General features: G+C 38.6%; 1 protein-coding gene across 1 annotated transcript in view; it reads right to left on the bottom strand.

Moving 5' to 3' along the window:
* LOC126184633 (guanine nucleotide-binding protein G(f) subunit alpha) overlaps positions 1–9,431 on the bottom strand; it is a 64,986-nt gene extending 55,555 nt beyond the window's left edge. Inside the window, exons 1-2 of the mRNA XM_049927106.1 lie at positions 9,293–9,431; positions 1,353–1,478 (exon numbers count right to left, since the gene is read on the bottom strand). Coding sequence (XP_049783063.1) covers positions 1,353–1,464 — 112 coding nt within the window. The 5' untranslated portion in view covers positions 1,465–1,478; positions 9,293–9,431. The remainder of the gene's footprint in view (positions 1–1,352; positions 1,479–9,292) is intronic.
* Positions 9,432–19,744: the final 10,313 nt, after the last annotated feature.

Raw genomic sequence — 19,744 nt, 5'->3', positions numbered from 1 at the left:
CTTTCTAGATATACTTTTCCCACGTGGAATGTTTCTCTCTATTATTATAAGAACAGACATTCAGCGTCAAGTACAATGTCTGTTCTTATAACAAGCCATACCTGTGTAATAATTCTTGCTGTTTTTCATGGAGGACTTCATCTATGATTTTTGTTATTTGACTTGAGAATTTTAGCTCATATTTACACATATAATTTTAATGTATTGTGACTTTATTCCTTCAGAAGAAGCTACCCTTAATGGTATTAAAACCTGGTCAAGGCTTATTACAAATAAACTTTATGCAACTGATTATCTGTATATATCATGTATTGAAAACGTCATTGAAGAGTAAATGTATGGATGTATCAGTTCAGATGTCAGATTTCTTTGAAAAAGACTCTGCATACCAATCTGTTATCAACTTTACAAAATATCCTACTGTTCACATTTTTCAGGACAAAATTTTCTCAGTATATAGTGTATTCCCCCAAAGAAATTATCCCATAAGACAGCAACAAATGAAAAGATTTCAGGTACCACATGTTAGATGTTTTTACTAAATGCTGATATACTGGCAGATATATGCAAGTATGAAGCAAGAAAAATTAGGTTCTTTACTCAGCATATCAGTGTGTTGCCTTTTTTAATTATTTTATGTAAAAGATGTCTCCAAAGACTGCTACACTCTAATAGAGGAATTAGTCATATTTTCTTTTAAAGAAACTACTCTAGAAACATGCTTAGATAAAGTAAGTGTACAGTTTACAGAGAGCAATAATGGTTTTGAATGAAAGCTCCATAAAAACACAGTTAAACACTTGTCACATCTGATATATTCATTCTTTCTGCCATAATATAAAGTCAAAGTCTCACCGGAAGAAACTTCTCATAACTGCATTGCTCATTTACTATAGGGAAGTGTATGTTCACAGCAAGAAACTCACTGTGTAGGGAACATTTTCTTGCTGTCTATAAATGGCTCTCTCAGGCAGTGACAGTTTTTCTATTACTGACATCTCACATGTACTAAAATAATCCTGTGTATGCTAAAGAAAGCATTTGTTTTACCAGAGGTATTTAATTATGGTGAAAACGAATTTGAGTGTTTGTACTAGATCCAATAAGCACCTACAAATAAAGTGCAGAACATAAGTCACATTAAATGTTACTTGAAGGTGAAACATCTCCAGTGAAGGATCAAGAAAATGATGTGATTCTTTAACATCTCCTGGCATATTTGTTCACAGAAGAGTCAATTAATCTATCACTGGTACTCAGAGGCCAAAGCATTAGCATAAAGTGTTTTTTAACTAAGGTACATTTTGTTGTAATTATTAGTTGATTCTATCTGAAATAGTTTGGTCACTCACCAAGAAGTAATAACTTCACTATTTTTTCATACTTTCTGTGCCATATTTTCAGCTGCTTATCCAGCTCATCACTGTGTTTTTTTGCTTCGTTAACTTTTTTCACACAGGCCATAGTGGTATATGTCCCTGTTGTCAAAATTAAAAATAAAAATAATTATACTTGTAAGTAGCATAGCCTGAATAATTATATTCAGGTTTCTGATGACAGTACCAGTTCCAAATATAAGAAACCAATCACCCAGAAGTGAAAAAAATCCAAGGAAACTTCCAGAATTTAATGTGTTTAATGTGATTTTGATTTTTTATTTAGTTCTGTTGGATTATTCAGTATAAGTAACTGGAAGAACACAGTAGCTTATAATGGTAAGCAAAATGCCTAATACAGAAGATGCTGGTGGTGAACCAATACATATTGTGGTGTTTTATTGTATTCTTTCTGTTTCTTTATCTATCTGCAGGCAACAAATGTTGTATGGATGTTGAACAAATATACATATAAATTTTATGTCAATTCATTACAAGGTTAATGCGACATACAAATATATACATAACATAATAGATTCATAGTCTGTTCATCATAAGTCTTGCCCTCCTTAAGCATCAAATCCTTTTATATACAACAATGATAATCTAAAAGTTTTACATCACTAACAGTTGTCCATTAGCTATGTAAAGATGACCGAAAATTTAAGGGCCAAAGGACAGCCTTTTCAATTTTGGCTCTACATAAACATATCTACAAAATATTATTGGCCAATATAGTCACTTACACAGTAAAATCATTGCTCAAATGGAACTGTTTTAAGTTCTGCTTCAAATTTCTTTTCATATTCAAATTTTCTGTGCATAATGGCAGTCTATTGTAAAGTTTAACACCAATATGGCTCATGTGCCTTTGTGTGTAAGTTCTTTTTGTTCACTGTATATGGAGTGCTGTGCTGTATTGGGTATTGTAACAATTGTATTTTTAATTGAAATGTTATCCTTTACAGCTATGAAACCTGGACACTGTTGAGCACAGATTGAGCTTCTAAGTGATAGAATTGTAGTTTCAGATGTGGCTAATGAGGATAAGCTGGAAAGAAAGAAAATCTAATGTTGTGAAATAAATCAGTGTGCCAAGAGACCTCATAGGTATTGAAAAACATAGAATATTTTTTGGTTGGTTGTTTAGACATGATAACTACATCTGAATGAAAAATTCTGGGAAAGAAAAGAATCAGGAGGCTAAGAAAGGAAGTATCGTAGTAGAAGAGCTATTGGAGGTGCTAAAATCTGAAAATGATCAAGAAATGAAGTGGACATCACAAAATAGAGATGAGTTGTGGCAGCAATAAGACATAGCATTTCGAAGTCGATGATGATGAAATTTATTGCTAAAGAACATTTTGTTTCATAACACAATCCATTAAGATATCCTACTTCTCCGTTGGTCTTAGTAAATCTTTATCTAAAGGAGTATTCTTTAAATGTTGTTCTCATATTAGATGCACTATTGACTGTTTAGTGGAGTTTGCTTTAACCTTGTGATAGAGCAGTTAAGATATTTTTCAGTAGGTTTAAGTCTTAAGTGTACCTTTTTATTTTTACTGTAAGAGTGAAATAGTGTGTTTATTTCCAGTCTCAAATTAGTGTTAGCTAATAATTTTACTGCTTAACATGAAAATTGTGGTGTCACCGCCAGACACCACACTTGCTAGGTGGTAGCTTTTAAATCGGCCGCGGTCCGCTAGTATACGACCGACCCGCGTGTCGCCACTGTCAGTGATGGCAGACCGAGCGCCGCCACACGGCAGGTCTAGAGAGACGTACTAGCACTCGTCCCAGTTGTACAGCCGACTTTGCAAGGAACGGTTCACTGACAACTACGCTCTCATTTGCCGAGACGATAGTTAGCATAGCCTTCAGCTACATTTGCTACGACCTAGCAAGGCGCCATTACCAGTATAGATATTGAGATTCTATTAATGTATCATCAAGAGCAATGTTCTATAAAAGTGGATTAAAGTTAAGTATTCCAGAAGCTATGTACTTTTCTTTATAGCGTTCATTACGTATCCTGTTTCAGACCTCACGCCAGCCTGCGTGAGTTTAAGCGCGTGCCTTTCGGCTTCCTCTCATTGTGTCTAGGCTGTCTTGTCTAGACACAACAAAAATTTTGGGATGAATCTATAAATAAATATCTGCAAGAGTCAGACCATCTTTTCCTCATCATTATATTTGTTGAGATAAGAATCTTTTCATATCATGGCTGTAGGGATGTCTTAAGGATTTTACTCAACATAGCATGTACTATTCTATGAATTCATGGCATATGGCTGATGCATTATGTTTCATTGCTCATTGTAAAAGCTGATTTGTTATTAATTTTTATAATATTGCACAGTAAATGGCCTACATTTGTTGGACAAAAAATTATCCACATGATACACAGGGGTAATACTAGCTGCAAGAACCTGTTTGGAATAAGCTACAACAGTGACCACAAATTTCAGAAGTGTACCCTAAAACAGATGATGTCAGCAGAGTTAGGATAGTGCAGTGCCATTTATTTTCACTACATATACCTTGGAGTGGAAGGGTAAAGTGACACAGTAGCAAAAGAGGATTACAGAATTCAAGTGTATTAGTCTGTGAGAGATCTGGCAGTTTTTGTAATAGTGTCAGCTCCTTCTCTGCTACTGGTTTATCAGCAGTGGTAGATACATAATAGGTGTCAGATATATAGTGGAGAGATGCTAATGACAGACTAATACCACCTTATTGTATTTCACCTCATTGCAGAGAATTGTTTTGATATGGAGAAGCAAATCAACTTTGAACATTCCTGTGTTCTTCTGAAGAAGAACTTTGTCCAAAAGCTGCAAATATTTGCAGTGTTACTTTTTCATTGTGTAACTGAATGTGTACTTTATGCAGCAAGTATCAATCTATCCTTCCTATATTGTTGAACATTCTTACTCATTTTGAAATGATTGCTCCAGAGAGAATTGCACTGCATGGTTATTTCAAATAGATCTGCAGATAAGAGAACCCAGGCCATTCCTACCTATGATATTTATTCGTTACACTGGATTGGAGAGACATAAGTATTGGTCAATGGATGATATTGAATGTGCTGTCTGGTTAAACAAATCATATTTCTGCCTGAATGTGGATGAATTATAGTACTTCAGACCTCAGAAGTCCCAGTGGTACTAACTGACCACCGTGTCATGCTTAACAGATAGGCTTCACTGGATGCGGATATGGAGAAGGAAGTGATCAGCACACTGCTCTCCCAGCCATTGTCAATTTTCGTGACTGGAGCTGCTCCTTATCAGTTAAGTAGCTCCTCAAATAGCCTCACAAGGGCTGAGTGCCCCTCACTTGCCAAAAGTGCTCATCAGATTCAGAACCCAGATAGTCACCCAACCTACAGCCCGACAGTGCATAACTTCGATGATCTGACAGGAACCAGTGTTACCACTGTGGCAGGGCCTCTGGAAAGTGAATCATGGTATTATTCTTCCTGCATATCTCAGGATACTTTACAATATGGCTGTATACAAGAGGTTTAACATACAGATAAATTCCTCCTTTTGTTAAAATGAGAAATAAAAATTGCATCACACTGAATTTTCCTGCAATTATTACAAGAACCCCTACCAGCCTTGCCTTGCAAGAGGATTATTTTGATGTCCACCAAGCTAAAACTGTAACGTCTTGAGACGAGGAGCATTCTGAATCAAACAAACACCCAGACTGACCCACAACAGCTTTGCATATAAATTATAACTGAAAATACCATAGAACTAATTTTTTTGACATGCAAAATTTTATGTGAAATGTCCACATATTTTAACTGATTTTTACAAATTGTTGTGCCACCTACCACAAAAAATGACATTTTCTCTCTATTTAGATTTAAAATGAGAACATTTTTTGTCAGTTGATATGTTGTAATATTTGTTGATATAGCTTTTCTTGTCTTAACCCTTTCCAAAGCCAGCACATAATATTATCCATATCTCTCTGACAGTATGTTCTGCTTAATTTCATAATATCCAGGGTACTCTGTAAGGAGCAAGACAAACATTATGTCATATGGATGACACCAACATCAACACTCATCTTCCACTTTAGGTTTTGTTTTCACTGCTGCTGCTGAGCATTCCATACCAGTATGGGTGTTAACCCACATGTCATGCTTCAACCAAAAATCACTATAAGTTTGCTTGAAATATAAAATAGAGTCTGTTTTTTGTATTTTCCTGCACAAACCTGGCAAGCGAATGTCACTTCACTATGGTTCTGGAAATAGTCGATTAGTCATATATATTATGAAGAAATGGTCCAGTAATTCTTACATTATTAGCTGAGACAAAATTCTGTATGTGGCTCCAGAAGATTCTATTAGGAGGATCTGTGTTTCTTTCTAACTACTTAAAGTTTGTGCTGTCTCTAGAATGTTTTATACATCTTAATTTTTTCACCTGTTTGAGCAACAAGCCATGCAATATATACACTTGGTGACTTGGGCATAATTGTGAGTGAAAAAAAGAAGTAACAAATGAGTGGAAATAAACGTGCATGTTGACATTCAACAAAAATATGTAACAACTGACTGCTAATTCTGTGGAATAGACTGTATGCATCAAGTGACTGATTATTATTAATCTTATGCTTTTCACTTCAACTGTCAAAGTTGTAACAAATATACTGTTAACACATTGTTTACATTTTCCTTACTACATCCCATTCATCAAACTGAAATTTCTTTTTCATTTTTCTTCTTGTAAAGTTTGCTCCATTATCAGTCTTGATATAAGTTTGTATGGTCAGTATTGAAGGCAGAAGAGTAGCATCTGCTTTTGAAGTTTGTGAAATATGAGCATGGCTGATTGACATATAAATTCATCTGTGTCTGTTGCATTAACTCCTTACAATTAACATAACATTAATTGTACTGATTGTGTACATAAAATACATACTTCAGGCAGAGCTGAGGAATCTGACAGCTTGTACTGAATACACAGTTGAAAATCATTTATAACTACTCAGATGCCTGATGTGTAAAATATAACAAGCATCACAGCTGTTTGATCTTTCATCTTTCAGATAGAGGAACTCCTCTTTCCAAAATTTATTCACTGTACTGAGATGAACATCACTGTCAGCTTTTTCGTATTATACTTCAATTCATAATTACAATGCTAAAGCAGAAACTGTATTCCAACTAAATATTTTTACAGCTTTGCTTATTTTTCTGAGTAAAGTGTGTTCTCCTGCAGCATAGAGTTATATTTCTGTTGTGGTAAGCAGAGAATTATAGTGATGATGATAGGCTTTTGGATTTTAGACATCCAGTTATTACAAGCTATGTAATACATGTTCAGTAATCAAATTTCAAATGAAATAACTCATTTTCTTTTCAAAATATTGAAATATCTGTTGCAAAGTTCATGTTTGGATGTGTGTGAAATCAGGTTAGTAGATGCATTATTGATAATATTAAAACAATATGAAAATGATCTTTCCCCATAAAACACGTGTATAGCATTTGCAGTCCTGGAAATTCTCAGGAGGAGAACTCAAAAAATTATTCATTTTCTAAATAGGTTCTCTAGAAGTTTCTGTTTTAGAGTGCTAATGACATCTATCATTGCCATAGTCTGTATGGTGGCCTTAAAATTTTAAACATTTTGCTATTATATAATTTACTGAGACAGATGACCTGTTACATGTTTTCCACCAAAATGTTTACTTACGGAATGAAACTAAAAATTTTAGGTCTTAATAAAATAGACTTGTATACAAGTGCTTCATAATTTCCCACAAGAAAGCAAACAGAAACTGAAATTATTTTTATGGTTATTCACAGCTCTGACAAAAGTAATGAGAATGACGCAGATTTTTTTTTTTTTTTTTTTTTCAGTTTTGGTTTTACAGAGACATCCCTTGTGAAATGATGAAAAGTCTTCAATGTTAAATTTTTCCACAATATTCTAATGTTGATAGTTAATACATCTCAAACATCTCATCACATTCACTTACAAATCTGACACAATTTCATCAAGCTGAATAAATGAGTCAAATAATCAATATTAAATGTTGAAAGATAAAAATTTATTGGTATACTTGTGTAGTATATGGAATCAACAAAGTTAGGTAAAGTATAGTATTAAATACGTGACAGATTAGGGGCTGTAATTATTTTGTGCAGAATAAATTATTGGTGCAAGAATTTAAGTTACTTATACTAACATTATACCTATTGGCTTTCTTCTGTAAGAGGTACACTTCTTTTACCCTGGCAGAATTTCCTCTAAGGAATATTCCATAATGTATGCGTACATGGAAAAAGACATAGTATAACTTAATAATGGCTCTTTACTCACGCAGTCCTTCGGTTTACTTAGGCAATATAAAATTCCTGCCAATTTACCACAGAGTCTTTCTGTATGAGTATTACAGCATAATTTTCTATTGAAGTATTTTCCTGTTTTCCATCTAACATTTATTAAGCTACCTCAGTTACTTTAAAAATTTTAAACAGTGTAAAAAGTTAAGATTGTGGTTTTAATTCCCCAGATGTTCTGAATAGTCACCCCCCACTTGCAGCGCACAGAATGTTCATACAACCATGTGAAACGGTCATAAAAGTTACAGTTTGCATACAAGCACTTTGAGAAAAAGCAGTCACCGGATCCACTTAACACTTTGAGATGTCTTGACCACAATTTTATTCTTCCAATATGACTTACATATTTTGACTTTGATCAAAAGCTATAAAAAGTTCTTCTTGGGCATATTTTAAAATCATGCATCACACTGGCGGGGTGTCAGTTGTGTCGTTACAAGATTGACTCTTCATGTGAATTTTTGCACTTTCTCATTTGTGATAGGTTTCTATTTATAACACCTAGTCTCAGACTAATCATCTTGCCACGTTGGAAACACCTGTTCCCTTCCAATTACCAAAGTTAAGCAATGTTGGGCCTGGTTAGTAGTTGGATGGATGTCAAGTGCTGTTGACTCAGGAAATAAAAGTTGCTCAGGTGGTATCCAAATGATTTTCTCCAGGCCAGTGACCATACAGTATTATTATTACAAGGTCTCATCACTCAAGATGATTTTTTTTTCTCAGAAAATAATTGTCCATTTTCTGCATTTCAATCAAGTTACTGCAGGCATCCACAGTTTTTGTTTATGTTTTGGAATCAAAATGTACAGGATATACTTTTCATACACTTTTCTCTTCTTCAAAACAGTCTTGAGAGTATTTTGAACACTTGATTTTGACATTTTGCTCCATTGCAATTTGTGACACAAAAACGTTTGCACACTACCACTACATGTCCACTACTTAACACTGCCTGCTCACAACTGACTGGTCAAATGCACAGCCATTGCTTGCAGATGTTAGTATAAGTTGCCACCATAGTTATGGCACTGACACTGCTTATACGCAAGGAATAAAATCAAACTTAGGACTATTTTGATGGATGGTTATTTATGTAGTAATATTTATATATGTAAATCATTTGTACAATGACATATATACTGATTGTGGCTTATACCCTACCATGGTTATTTACATGCAAATAAATCAATTTCAATTTGAGCAGTTTGCTATAAAAAGCATGCAAGAAATTCTGATCCCTGACACTTTTATCCCTAGCTACTTTGATTTTTATAAAGCAAGATGCAAAAATCTGTTCTAATATAATCAGTAACATTTAGCTCTATATATCTGTACTAGTTTGTGACATATTTATGCATTCAGTAAGGTGGTAATCTTTTTTTAAAAAGATACTACTCCATCATTCATCTCATCATGTTAGAATTTGCAGTGTCACGGATTAATGTAGATAAATGTGATCAGTTGGTTAAAGATACAAACATAAATATTATAAAAAAAGCTCAACCAAAAATTAATGCCACATAATTTTACTTACTGGATTCATTTAGTGCATTTACATTGACAAACTATTGGCAAAATTAGAGCCAAAATATCAATCACTTTCATAAATCAGTACCAATTTTCACAACACACAGCACATACAACTCTGAAATTAGTGAAACAGTTGGAGCAATCACTCACACACTTCTTTCTTATCTGCAGTGTTGCTCCTTAGATGAAATAAGATGACAGTAGAATAAAAGATAAGATATGTTTCTCTAAAGATATAAGCCTCAAGTCCACACAAAGATAACAGCCATTTGCCAATAATGAGTCATGAGAAGAGAAGTGTATTCCATTAAGTCATAGTTACTGAAAATAACAATAGTAATAAATTAAATATCAGATGAAAAACAACCATGCAAGAAGAAAATAAGTTAAGGTGCTGTGTAACTGAATGTTATCAGCACTTTCATAATGGTTCTGTATGGACTTACTGCCATACAGAACTTCACTAAGAAACAAAATTTTTTAAACATTGATTTGTATTCAGTTATTTTAATGGTAAGTTTCTATGTACAAATTAATGTAAAACATGTACCAATTTCAGGTCATTCCATCTCATGGTTAACTGATCTTAATATTGTGTCTGGAAATTACTACTTTGCATAATGAACAGGAAATGCAGTTTTAGTTTTTCTCTCCATTTGTGTACCAATTTATTAGACAGTTTGCTATAAACTGAAAGATCATGTGCATTTATTCAGTGTTCTTTTCATCATTGCAGTATGTAGTGATAGTGTGTGACAGAAAACTCCTTATACAACTTAGTTCAGTCACATTTACACTCAGAATCATTGCAAATCTTCCTAAGTGAGAAATCAGTCAGCACTATCAACAAAACAGGCTCTGCTAACGGTATACTACACCTTTCACATCGCTGACAGTGGGTTCTACACAACACTGGCGAATACTTTGAAAGATAACAACAGGTTCAAACATGTAACTTTTTTGTATCGTTTGTAAATAAATATTTGCCACTATTTAAGTTCCAACCCTCATAATTACTTTTATTTTCCCTTTCAAGATCCTGCAGGAGCAGTGCATGTACATTGGTGGCTATAATATATTATGAGATTCTGTTCACTAGCTGATGTCTATCTTTAAATATCTGTCAGTTCAAGTTTTCCATCATGTTTGTGATGCTCTCCTGTGAGTTAAATAAATCCATTGTGTTGCTCTTCTTCATCCATATTCAATATCCCCCATCAGTACTCTTTGTTGTATAAGTGCTTTGCAAGCAATCTTCTTTATAGAGTGATTACATCTTACCAATGAGCCAAAATTTGTCACCACCTATATCTAGAGCTGAGCCTGTATTACCATTTTATTTCATATCATCATAAATTATCACACTGTGGCATTTGTATGAGTTGACTGGTTCCAGTTGTGACTCATTGATATTATAGTCATAGGATATTGTGCTTTTATGTTTTGTGAAGCATGTAATTTTACATTTAAAGCAATTTGTTGAGGTGTGGACCACTTTTACATCTTATAAAAATATAACTGAAAAATTGTGCAGTTTCTTTGCAGATATTAATTCAATGTAGATAACTGTGTCATCAATGAAGAACTGATGTTACTATTAACATTGCCTGCCAGGTTATTAATATACAACATCAACTGCAATAATCCAACACACTTTCTTGATGCGTACCTGAAATTACTTCTACATCTGTGGCTGACTCTACATCCAAGTTAATACGCTGCGTCTTCCCTATCATGAAATCCTCAGCCTAGTCACCAGTATCATTTTATGCCATATATGATCATACTTTCATTAATAAGTATTGATATTTTAATGAGTCACATGCATTTCGGAAGTCAAAAAATACTACATCTACCTTATTCCCTCGATCTATGACTTTCGGGACCTTGTGTGACAAAAGTGCGAAATTGGTTTCACATGACAAATGTTTATGAAACCCATGATGATTGGCATGGAGGAGACTATTCTGTTAAAGGTACCTCATTACACTTATGGTTAGAATATGTTCCAAGGTTCTACACCAAATGGTTTTCAGCGCTATTGGACACTAGCTTTATGTATCACCGGAAATGTTATTCATAAATTTGTATGGACTCTGTAAATCTGCAGTTGCAGAGTTTTCAGTTTGTAACTCTTTTGAAAATTATCATCTTTAGGAATAACATAATTCAGCAACATCTCATTACCTACATACTTCATAACAGAACCAATGTCAAATAACTTCATATGTGTCATTTACATACTGTTTCACGCAAAGTTTACACTTCTACAAGAGGTAACATTTACATAAGCTATCCAGAAAAAAATGTAACACCCTCAAGGACTGTGTTCTGACACAACAGGGTACAACACGTTCATACTGATAGGTTGTAGTGTCAGTGATTAATTTGACATGGTCATCAGTGAGGCCTGTCTGTTCACTCTCTTTTTTTTGGCTCTGCAGGAAGTAACTGTGCTGAGATTAGATGCAAACAGTGTTTTCAATATTAATTCTAGGGAACAACCTTGCCCTAGTGTCTAGTATGCCCTCCTATTGAACGGCTTCAGCCATATGACGGGGTCACACTGTGGCTCTGTGGGAAGCTGGATGGATGCATTGACTGGTCGCTGCACATCTCGGGCACAGTGTACTGGTGGTTTGTCACTGTTTTAAACAGTGGTATGAAATATTCCTACACCTGTAGAACAAGTTCTGGACATCCGCATGGTACAGACACACATCTAGATCAATGCACTGTGCAACGAGTGGTGGCCAATCAAGTATCATCCAGGAACAAAATCACGGTGCATGTTTCAACTGTTGTGCCATCAGGAACCATTTGGAACTGTTTGCCTGTAGAAGGATTAAGATCACTTGTGCCACTGCCCAGGCTACCACTGACATCATGACACTACTAAGTGTGGCTATTCTGATCTCATGAAAGAGTAGACTGGAAAGTGGAATTGGACTCTGTTGTCTTCAGTGATGAGGATAGGTTCTGTCTGTATGTGAGTGATGGATGTACATTGTATGTCACAGACCTGGGGATCTGCGTATTCCAGAGTGCATTAGCCCATGACAGACAGATCCCATCCCAGGCTTTACAGCGTGGTGGCCACCAGTTACAAGTCACAGTCACATTTGGTGTTTCTGTAGGGTAAAGTAGCCAGTGCCTGCTACATCATATAGGCTGTTATCGCTGTGCTACTGCCATTTCTTCAACAGGAAGCTGATGTGTTTTTTTCAGGACAGTGCACATCACATATGGCTGCTGCCACACAATGTGGTCTTTGTGGTGTACAATGACTGTTCATGCCAGCATTGTCACCAGATCTCTCACAAACTGAACATGTATGAGACATGATGGAGTGGGAACTTCTCAATCTCCTGTTCCCCAAGAATCATTGTCAGATTGCAACAAAAGGCTAAGATTCTTGGGACAAAATATCACAGGATGTCATTTGGCACCTTTATGATTATTTGTATATGAGAATACATACCTATGTTGCTGCCAGATAGGGGTACAATATGTACTGATTGAGTGTTTGGACACCTTTTAGTCTGATGTGTGTTTCTTTTTGGTACCACATACAGAGCACTGCCTGTTGTGTTCCAAATCAGCAGCAGGACATTACATGCAATCTGATAATTTTTGTTGTACTGAACAAGCAGTATTAATGACATTTGGTGCTTACAAAATATTTTTGTTTAACTTGGAGCAGGAGCTTCAATACTAGGAATGGAACAGTGATCAATTGGAAGTCTTAAACTAAACCCAAAATACTTGTTCCCCATGTGTGAACGTAATGATTTTGTATAGTAAAAACACTGTTAAACTTTGTCTTGAACTATATCTGCATTAGTAACTCTTGCAATATTTTGCTTCATAATTATGCCCCCATTGGGCCCATGGCTCTTTTGTGGGTACTTTTGCAGTGCACACAGGTCCCCAAGCTATTCCAGCCTTTATTCTTTTCTGGGCTGCTTTACCTTCTCCTTCCTTCTCCTTCCCTGTCCTTCTTCCTTTCTCTTTGCCCCTTCCTTTCCCTCTCTTGGTGTTCTTCTTTATATTGGCCCAGCTATCCTCATGACTTTGCTTTTTCTTGGCTTTTGGTTGGTTGCTTTTCCTTCTCCTTTTTGGCTTTTCTTTTTTGGTGTCCCTCAGGGGTTTAACATCCATCTCTAAATTTAAAGTCTGTAGTGTGAGCCAGGTGGGGAAGAACTCCCTCCCCAGTTTCTTTGGCATGGGTTCCTCTCCCCCTCCTCCTCCTCCTCTCCATCTCCCTCTCCCTCTCCCTGTTCCCCCCTCCCCTCCCTCCCCGCCATAGCCCTTTCGCATCCTTGCTAGATCACCAGCTTGATAGCCAGTCCATATGGTGGGGCTGTTATGTACCCATCTGGCTGAGCTCCCTGACATGAAAGGGATCACACTGCTGGTACCTGTGCTGTGAACGCCTTGTGCAAGCCTAAGAGTGGTTGCCCATCTTTTCGGGCCACTAGAACTCCTGGCAAAGAGCATCCTGCCAGGTGGTGTTGCTGTGGCTGGGTGGCACCCACCATGCTAGCCCCTGTTCAGAGTCAGTGCTGCCAGGGTGGACATTTTGCACATGAAACATGTTAAATTCTCTATCTGCTCTTCTGTGGCTGCATCTATTCCTCAACATAGTTCTGTCTCAGTTCCTGTTTCTGCCTTCCTGGTGTTACCCTCCTTGGCTACCCCTGGGGAGGAGGGCCAGACCCATCAGCTTGGGGTGAAATACTTTCCACAGTTCTTGGTCTGTACCGGGACTGATGGGGAGACTTTTTCTTTGTGAAACATATTGAGGATAAGTTTGGTGAAGTTGAGTCATTAAGCAAGATGAGATATGGCTCTCTCCTTTTAAAGACAACTTCTGCCAGTTATTCAGCCTCCCTCTGTGCCTGCAACCATTCAGGGGACATCCCTGTGACTATCACTCTTCGCAAGTCACTCAATGCAACACAGGGTGTAACTTTCCATAAGGACCATCTCCTCCAGTTCGATATGAATTTGAGCTAATCTGGGATGATGTGGTGTTCATTTTATCTGGTGTGCCCAGAGAGACCCTAAGGACCATTGCACTTTCATCCTGGCCTTTGAGAGGGATACCCTGCCTGAGAAGGTCAAGGCAATTGTGTACAGATGGGACTTGAAACCATACATTCCAACTCCCATGCGTTGCTTCCGTTGTCTCAAGTTTGGCCACATGTTCTCACGATGCGGTGCCACTCCCATCTATGGTGACTGTGGCCACCCTATTCATGTGGGCAGCCCTTACACCACACCACCTAACTACGTTAACTGCTGTGCTCTCCATTCTCCCTTCTCACCCAAGTGTCCAGTGTATGTGAAGGAAAAAATAATTCAGGAAATCAAGATCCTTGACTGTCTCAACTACTTTGAGGCCTGTAAAAAGCTTGACAGACTTCGCCCTGTAAACCTGTCCTCTACCTTTGCCTCAGTTACGTCTTCCCCCTCCTCACCCCTCCCCCATTTCACCATCCTGCCTCCCTTCCCTTTCCACACACTCAGTAGCCCCCATCCCTTCCCCTCCAGAAACCTCTCCTCCTCCTCCTCCTCCTCCTTCTCCTCCTCCTCCTTCTCCTCCTCCTCCTCTTCAGCCAGGGAAGATATCCTCTTCTTTGGCTCCTGCTAGAGATGGGGCTCCCTCACAGAATGCCCCTGCCCAGTGTTCTCAGGACAGGAAGCTTGCATCCTCAGGTCAGACAAGAGACCTGCACTCTGAGGGCTCCAAAGCCACTTACTCTCTATCCAATCCTGACATTACTGCCATCTATTTCGTTACTGATAATGCCTCCTCCCTCCCTCTGAGGGAGAAGAAGCAACGCAAGTAAAAGGATGAGACTTCCCCAGCTTCCAGAGGGTCTTCGCCCCTTCCTCCTCATCCTGAATCAGGTCCAGTTTTTATGGATGTCATCCTATCCTCATTTGTGATGACCACAGACTGAGTGACATGACCTCCCCTTGGCTTCTTTGTCTCACCTGTACTCTCATCACATGATAATCCAGTGGAATTGCCACTAATATTATCATTACCTATCAGAAATACAACACCTTATTTCCTCCTACTCTTCATTCTGTCTTGCTCTTCAAGAAATGCACTTTTGTGATGACCACTCCCCAACATTTCATGGTTATCAAGCATTCTGTCAAAACCATGCTGGCCCTGGGATAATGTCTGGAGGGTCTGCACTTTGGTTCATGCCAATGTCATCAGTGAGTCGATGCCCCTTCATACTGCCTTGGAAGCGATAGCAATTAGAGTGCAGACAACTCTGGCAATCACCATTTGCAATATCTACTTCCCTCCGGATAGGCCACTTCCTTATGTTGAACTGTCTATTTTAATACAGTAACTCCTGCTCCTGTATCTCCTCCTTGGTGACTTCAGTGCACACTACCCCCTTTGGGGGAGTGCAACTTTGTCAGGTGGGGTCTTCTACTTGACCAACTTATTACAGGCTTTGATTTGTGTCTCCTCAATGACAGTTTGCTTACCCACTCCAGTGCTGCTCATGACACCTTTACTGCTGTCAATCTCACAGTCTCCTCCCCTGCTCTCATGGCTTCCCTACATTGGTCACCCCATGATGATCTTTGTGACAATGACTACTTTCCAGTGATTCTATTATTCCCCTGCCACTGCCAGTCAGACATATCCCCACATTGGGCATTCCACAGGGCCAGTTGCCTTTATATACATTTGTGGTGCACTTCAACACCTCTCTCTCAAATAGCATTGATGCAGTTGTGCAGGCCACTCTGCTATTATTCATCGTGCTGCTGGCACTGCTTTTCCCCTATCAACAGGTCCCACTTTTCATCGACTGCTACCTTGCTGGACCAAGGACATAGCAGTCGCTGTCTAGGACCATCAAGAGGTGCTGCAGTGACTTAAACAACACCATTCACAGATCAACCTCGTCACTTTTAAGTGTCTCTGTGTTAAGTCTCATTACCTTACTAAGCAGAGTAAAAAGGAATGCTGGGAGCACTATGTTTCCTGCCTGGGGGTGTATGCCTCTTCATCACAGGTTTGGTCCAAACTCTGTAGCCTTCTGGCTGCCAGCAACAGTCAACTGCCAAAGGGCTTATCTTCCAAGGTGCTCTGCTATTTATCCAATGATCCTCACAGAACACTTCCTGACATATTTTGCAACAGCATTGGCATCCTCTTTCTATCCTGCTACCTTTCTATAGCAGAAACACTGAGTTGAACAGAACCCCCTCTGTTTCAACCCTCACCAAGCTAAACCCTATAATGAAACCTTCACTGAATGAAAATTCTTGCAGGCTCTTACCCCTTCACCTGACATGGCCCAAGGCCAAGATTCCTTCCATAACTAGATGATCCAACACTTGGACGTTACACAGAGGCAGTATCTATGTAGGGTCTTCAACTGCATTTTTCTCATGGGTGCCTCCCCTCACAATGGCAAGACAGTATTGTTATCCCTGTCCTTAAGCCTGGGTAGAACCCAACGTTTCTTAACAGCTACCACCCAATTAGCCTGATGAACATACTTTGTAAACTTCGTGAGAGGATGGTTAGCTTTCAATTATGTTGAGTCCTCAAATCTCGTGACCTTTTGTCCCCATGTCAGTGTGGCTTCTGAGAAGAATGATCTCCAACTGACCATTTACTCAGATTGTAAACTGCAGTCTGACAGGCTTTTACTAACTGCCAGCAACTTGTCAAGGTCTTCTTTGACCTATATAAGGCTTACAACATGGCTTGGTGCCATCACATTTTAGCTACCCTCTATGACTGGGGCTTTTGTGGGCCCCTTCATATTTTTATTCATGAGTTTTTATCCCACCGGCTCTTCCAGGTTCGAGTTGGCACTTCACTCAGCACCCCTTGGATTCAGGAGAACAGTACCTTGCAGGGTTCTGTACTAAGTGTCACACTGTTCTTCATAACCATCAATGGGCTTGTAACCTCTGTTGAAATCTCTGGGTACCCCGGCATTGTGTGTCGACGATTTTTGCGTCATTTGATGCAGCTCCCACTCGGTAGCTTCTGCTGAGCACTGGCTCCAAGGCGCCGCCAATGGACCTCTGTGTGGGTTGTTTCCCATGACTTCGAGTTTTCTTGCTCCAAAACGCAGGTTATGCATTTTTGTCATCAACTCATAGTATGCCTTGATCCAGAATTTTATTTAGGTAACCAGCTCCTAGATGTTGTCACACATCCCATTTCTTGGGCCTATTTTTGATAAAAACCTGATGTGACTGCCCCATATTTGCCACCTGAAGACTGCATACATGCAGAAGCTTAATGCTCTCCTCTCCTGGCCCACACATTCTGGGCTGCAGACCGAACTTCTCTGCTCCACCTTTACTGTGCTCTGGTCTTGTCCAGACTAGATTGTAGAATTCAGATTTATGGCTCAGTGGCTTCTTCCACTCCGAAAATACTTGATCCTGTTCACCATTGTGGGGTGCGTCTCGCTATTGGTGTCTCTTTTGTTAGTCCCACTGACAGTCTCCTTGCATAACTGGGGATTCTCCCTCTACAAATACAACAAAGACAACTCCTGGTTTCTTATGCAATCACCATTCGCAGATTTCCTGACCATCCAGTGTACCCTGTCCTCTTTATAAGCAAGGGATATCTCCCTCCCGATCACTGTCCATGGGTGAGATTGGCGGTAGGAATGCATCTCAGCTCCCTCTGTCAGGATCTCCATCTCCACTCACTGGAATGCGCCCCATGTATTTCCTCTCAAACACCCCCTTGGTTGATGCCTAGACTATGGATTAGAACTGACCTATTCCAGGGTCCTAAGGTCTCTGTCACCCCTATGGTCTCCCTGCATCTTGTACTTTCCATCCTTGTGGAGTCCAGAGTGCTGCACTCTTCTACACTGATGGTTCTAAGACAATAGATAAAGCAAGATACACTTTCAAGTGTCCTAATGGCTTAGAATGACATTTATTGCTGAGATTATGTAGTGTTTTTACAGCAGAGCTGCTACCCATTACCAAGGCCCTCCAGTTTGTTACTCAGGCCTCTGTCCACAGTGTTTTGATTTGTACCAACTCAATGAGCAGCCTGTAGGCAATTGACCAATGCTACTCTCATCATCCTTCAGTCTCTGCTGTCCATGACCTTCTCTCCTCCTGGGCTGTGCTGCCTGCTCAGTTGTCTTTCCCTGGGTCCCAAGTCATTTGGGTATCCCAGGTAATGAACTGGATGAACGTTTGGCTAGAGAAGCTGATACTTACCCTCCATTCCCTTTCATGACTTCAGCTGAGGATATGCAGATCTATGTGAAATCTCTTTTTGCCCAAAAGCAGAATGACTTTTGGAGTGCCACTTTCTCTCGGTAATAAATTCCACACAATGAAGGAGACTAATGTGGTTTGGCACTCTTCCTTCCACTCCTCTTGAAAGGAGTCCACTATTTTATGCTGTCTATGCATTGGTGATACCTGACTCACCCATTGTATCCTCCTGTGTAACAAACCACCCCAACAATGTTGTTATGGAGCCTGACTGATGGTATCCCACATATTGGTGGAATGTCCCCTTCTTCTGGCCCTTTGTTCTAAGTATAGTCTTCCAGATTCCTTAATTTTAATATTAGCAGATGATTCATGCACGGTTGAACTAGTCCTCGGTTTCCTCAATGAAAGTGGGTTTTATTTCCAGATATAAGGTTTTACTCTACTCCTGGAGCAGGGGCAAGGTGGTTGTGGTTGGGACCTATCTTCATGTTTTCTCGGGCTGGGACTCCACGACCACTCTCCCATAGAAAGACAACTCTTTTTTCCAGTTTTTAGATTTGATTTAACCTTTTATACCTTTTACTGTGTGTGTTTTTAACTTCCTTGTTTTATAGTTTGACTCCCCTGATTGGATTCATCCACTTTTAGCAGACCATCTTTCTTCTGTGAGTAACTGCCATTTGGTCCCATAAATGCTCTCAATTAATTTCTGTAAATTATGTGAATAAAATTCAATATGGTTTCAATATTGTTTAGCCCTTATGAAAAGATACTGAATGATGAAAAACTGATGCCTCCTCTCTCTTTGAAACCTTCACACTTATTTTCAGAATTAAATTTAGTGTCTTACACAGTTTGTCCTTCTATCCTACCAAAGAAATAATTATTTCAGTATCAAACAAATGACATTTTAGTTTTTATTATTTGCCTTCTATGGCTGTTAACGAGTTTTCAAAATGTGGAGAGAATCATGCCCTTATGCACTACTTTGATTGTGTGATGGTTACCTGCTATATCTTAAGGCTAACCAAAAGTGAGCCATTTTTACACCTCACAAAACAAAGCTAATTTATTTTGTACACTAAGTAAATAACCTGACATGATGGAATCATAAATATATACTATAACTGAGTTGTAGATATGTCGAGCAATTAAAATCCATATAAAAATGCTGCAATTTTTAGCTCAGATTTGCATTCTT

The sequence above is a fragment of the Schistocerca cancellata genome, chromosome 4 (assembly GCF_023864275.1).
Source record: "Schistocerca cancellata isolate TAMUIC-IGC-003103 chromosome 4, iqSchCanc2.1, whole genome shotgun sequence".
In the NCBI taxonomy this organism is placed as follows: Eukaryota; Metazoa; Arthropoda; class Insecta; order Orthoptera; family Acrididae; genus Schistocerca; species Schistocerca cancellata.
Note: the sequence above shows the minus strand (reverse complement) of the source record. Positions and strands in the feature narration are given on the sequence as shown.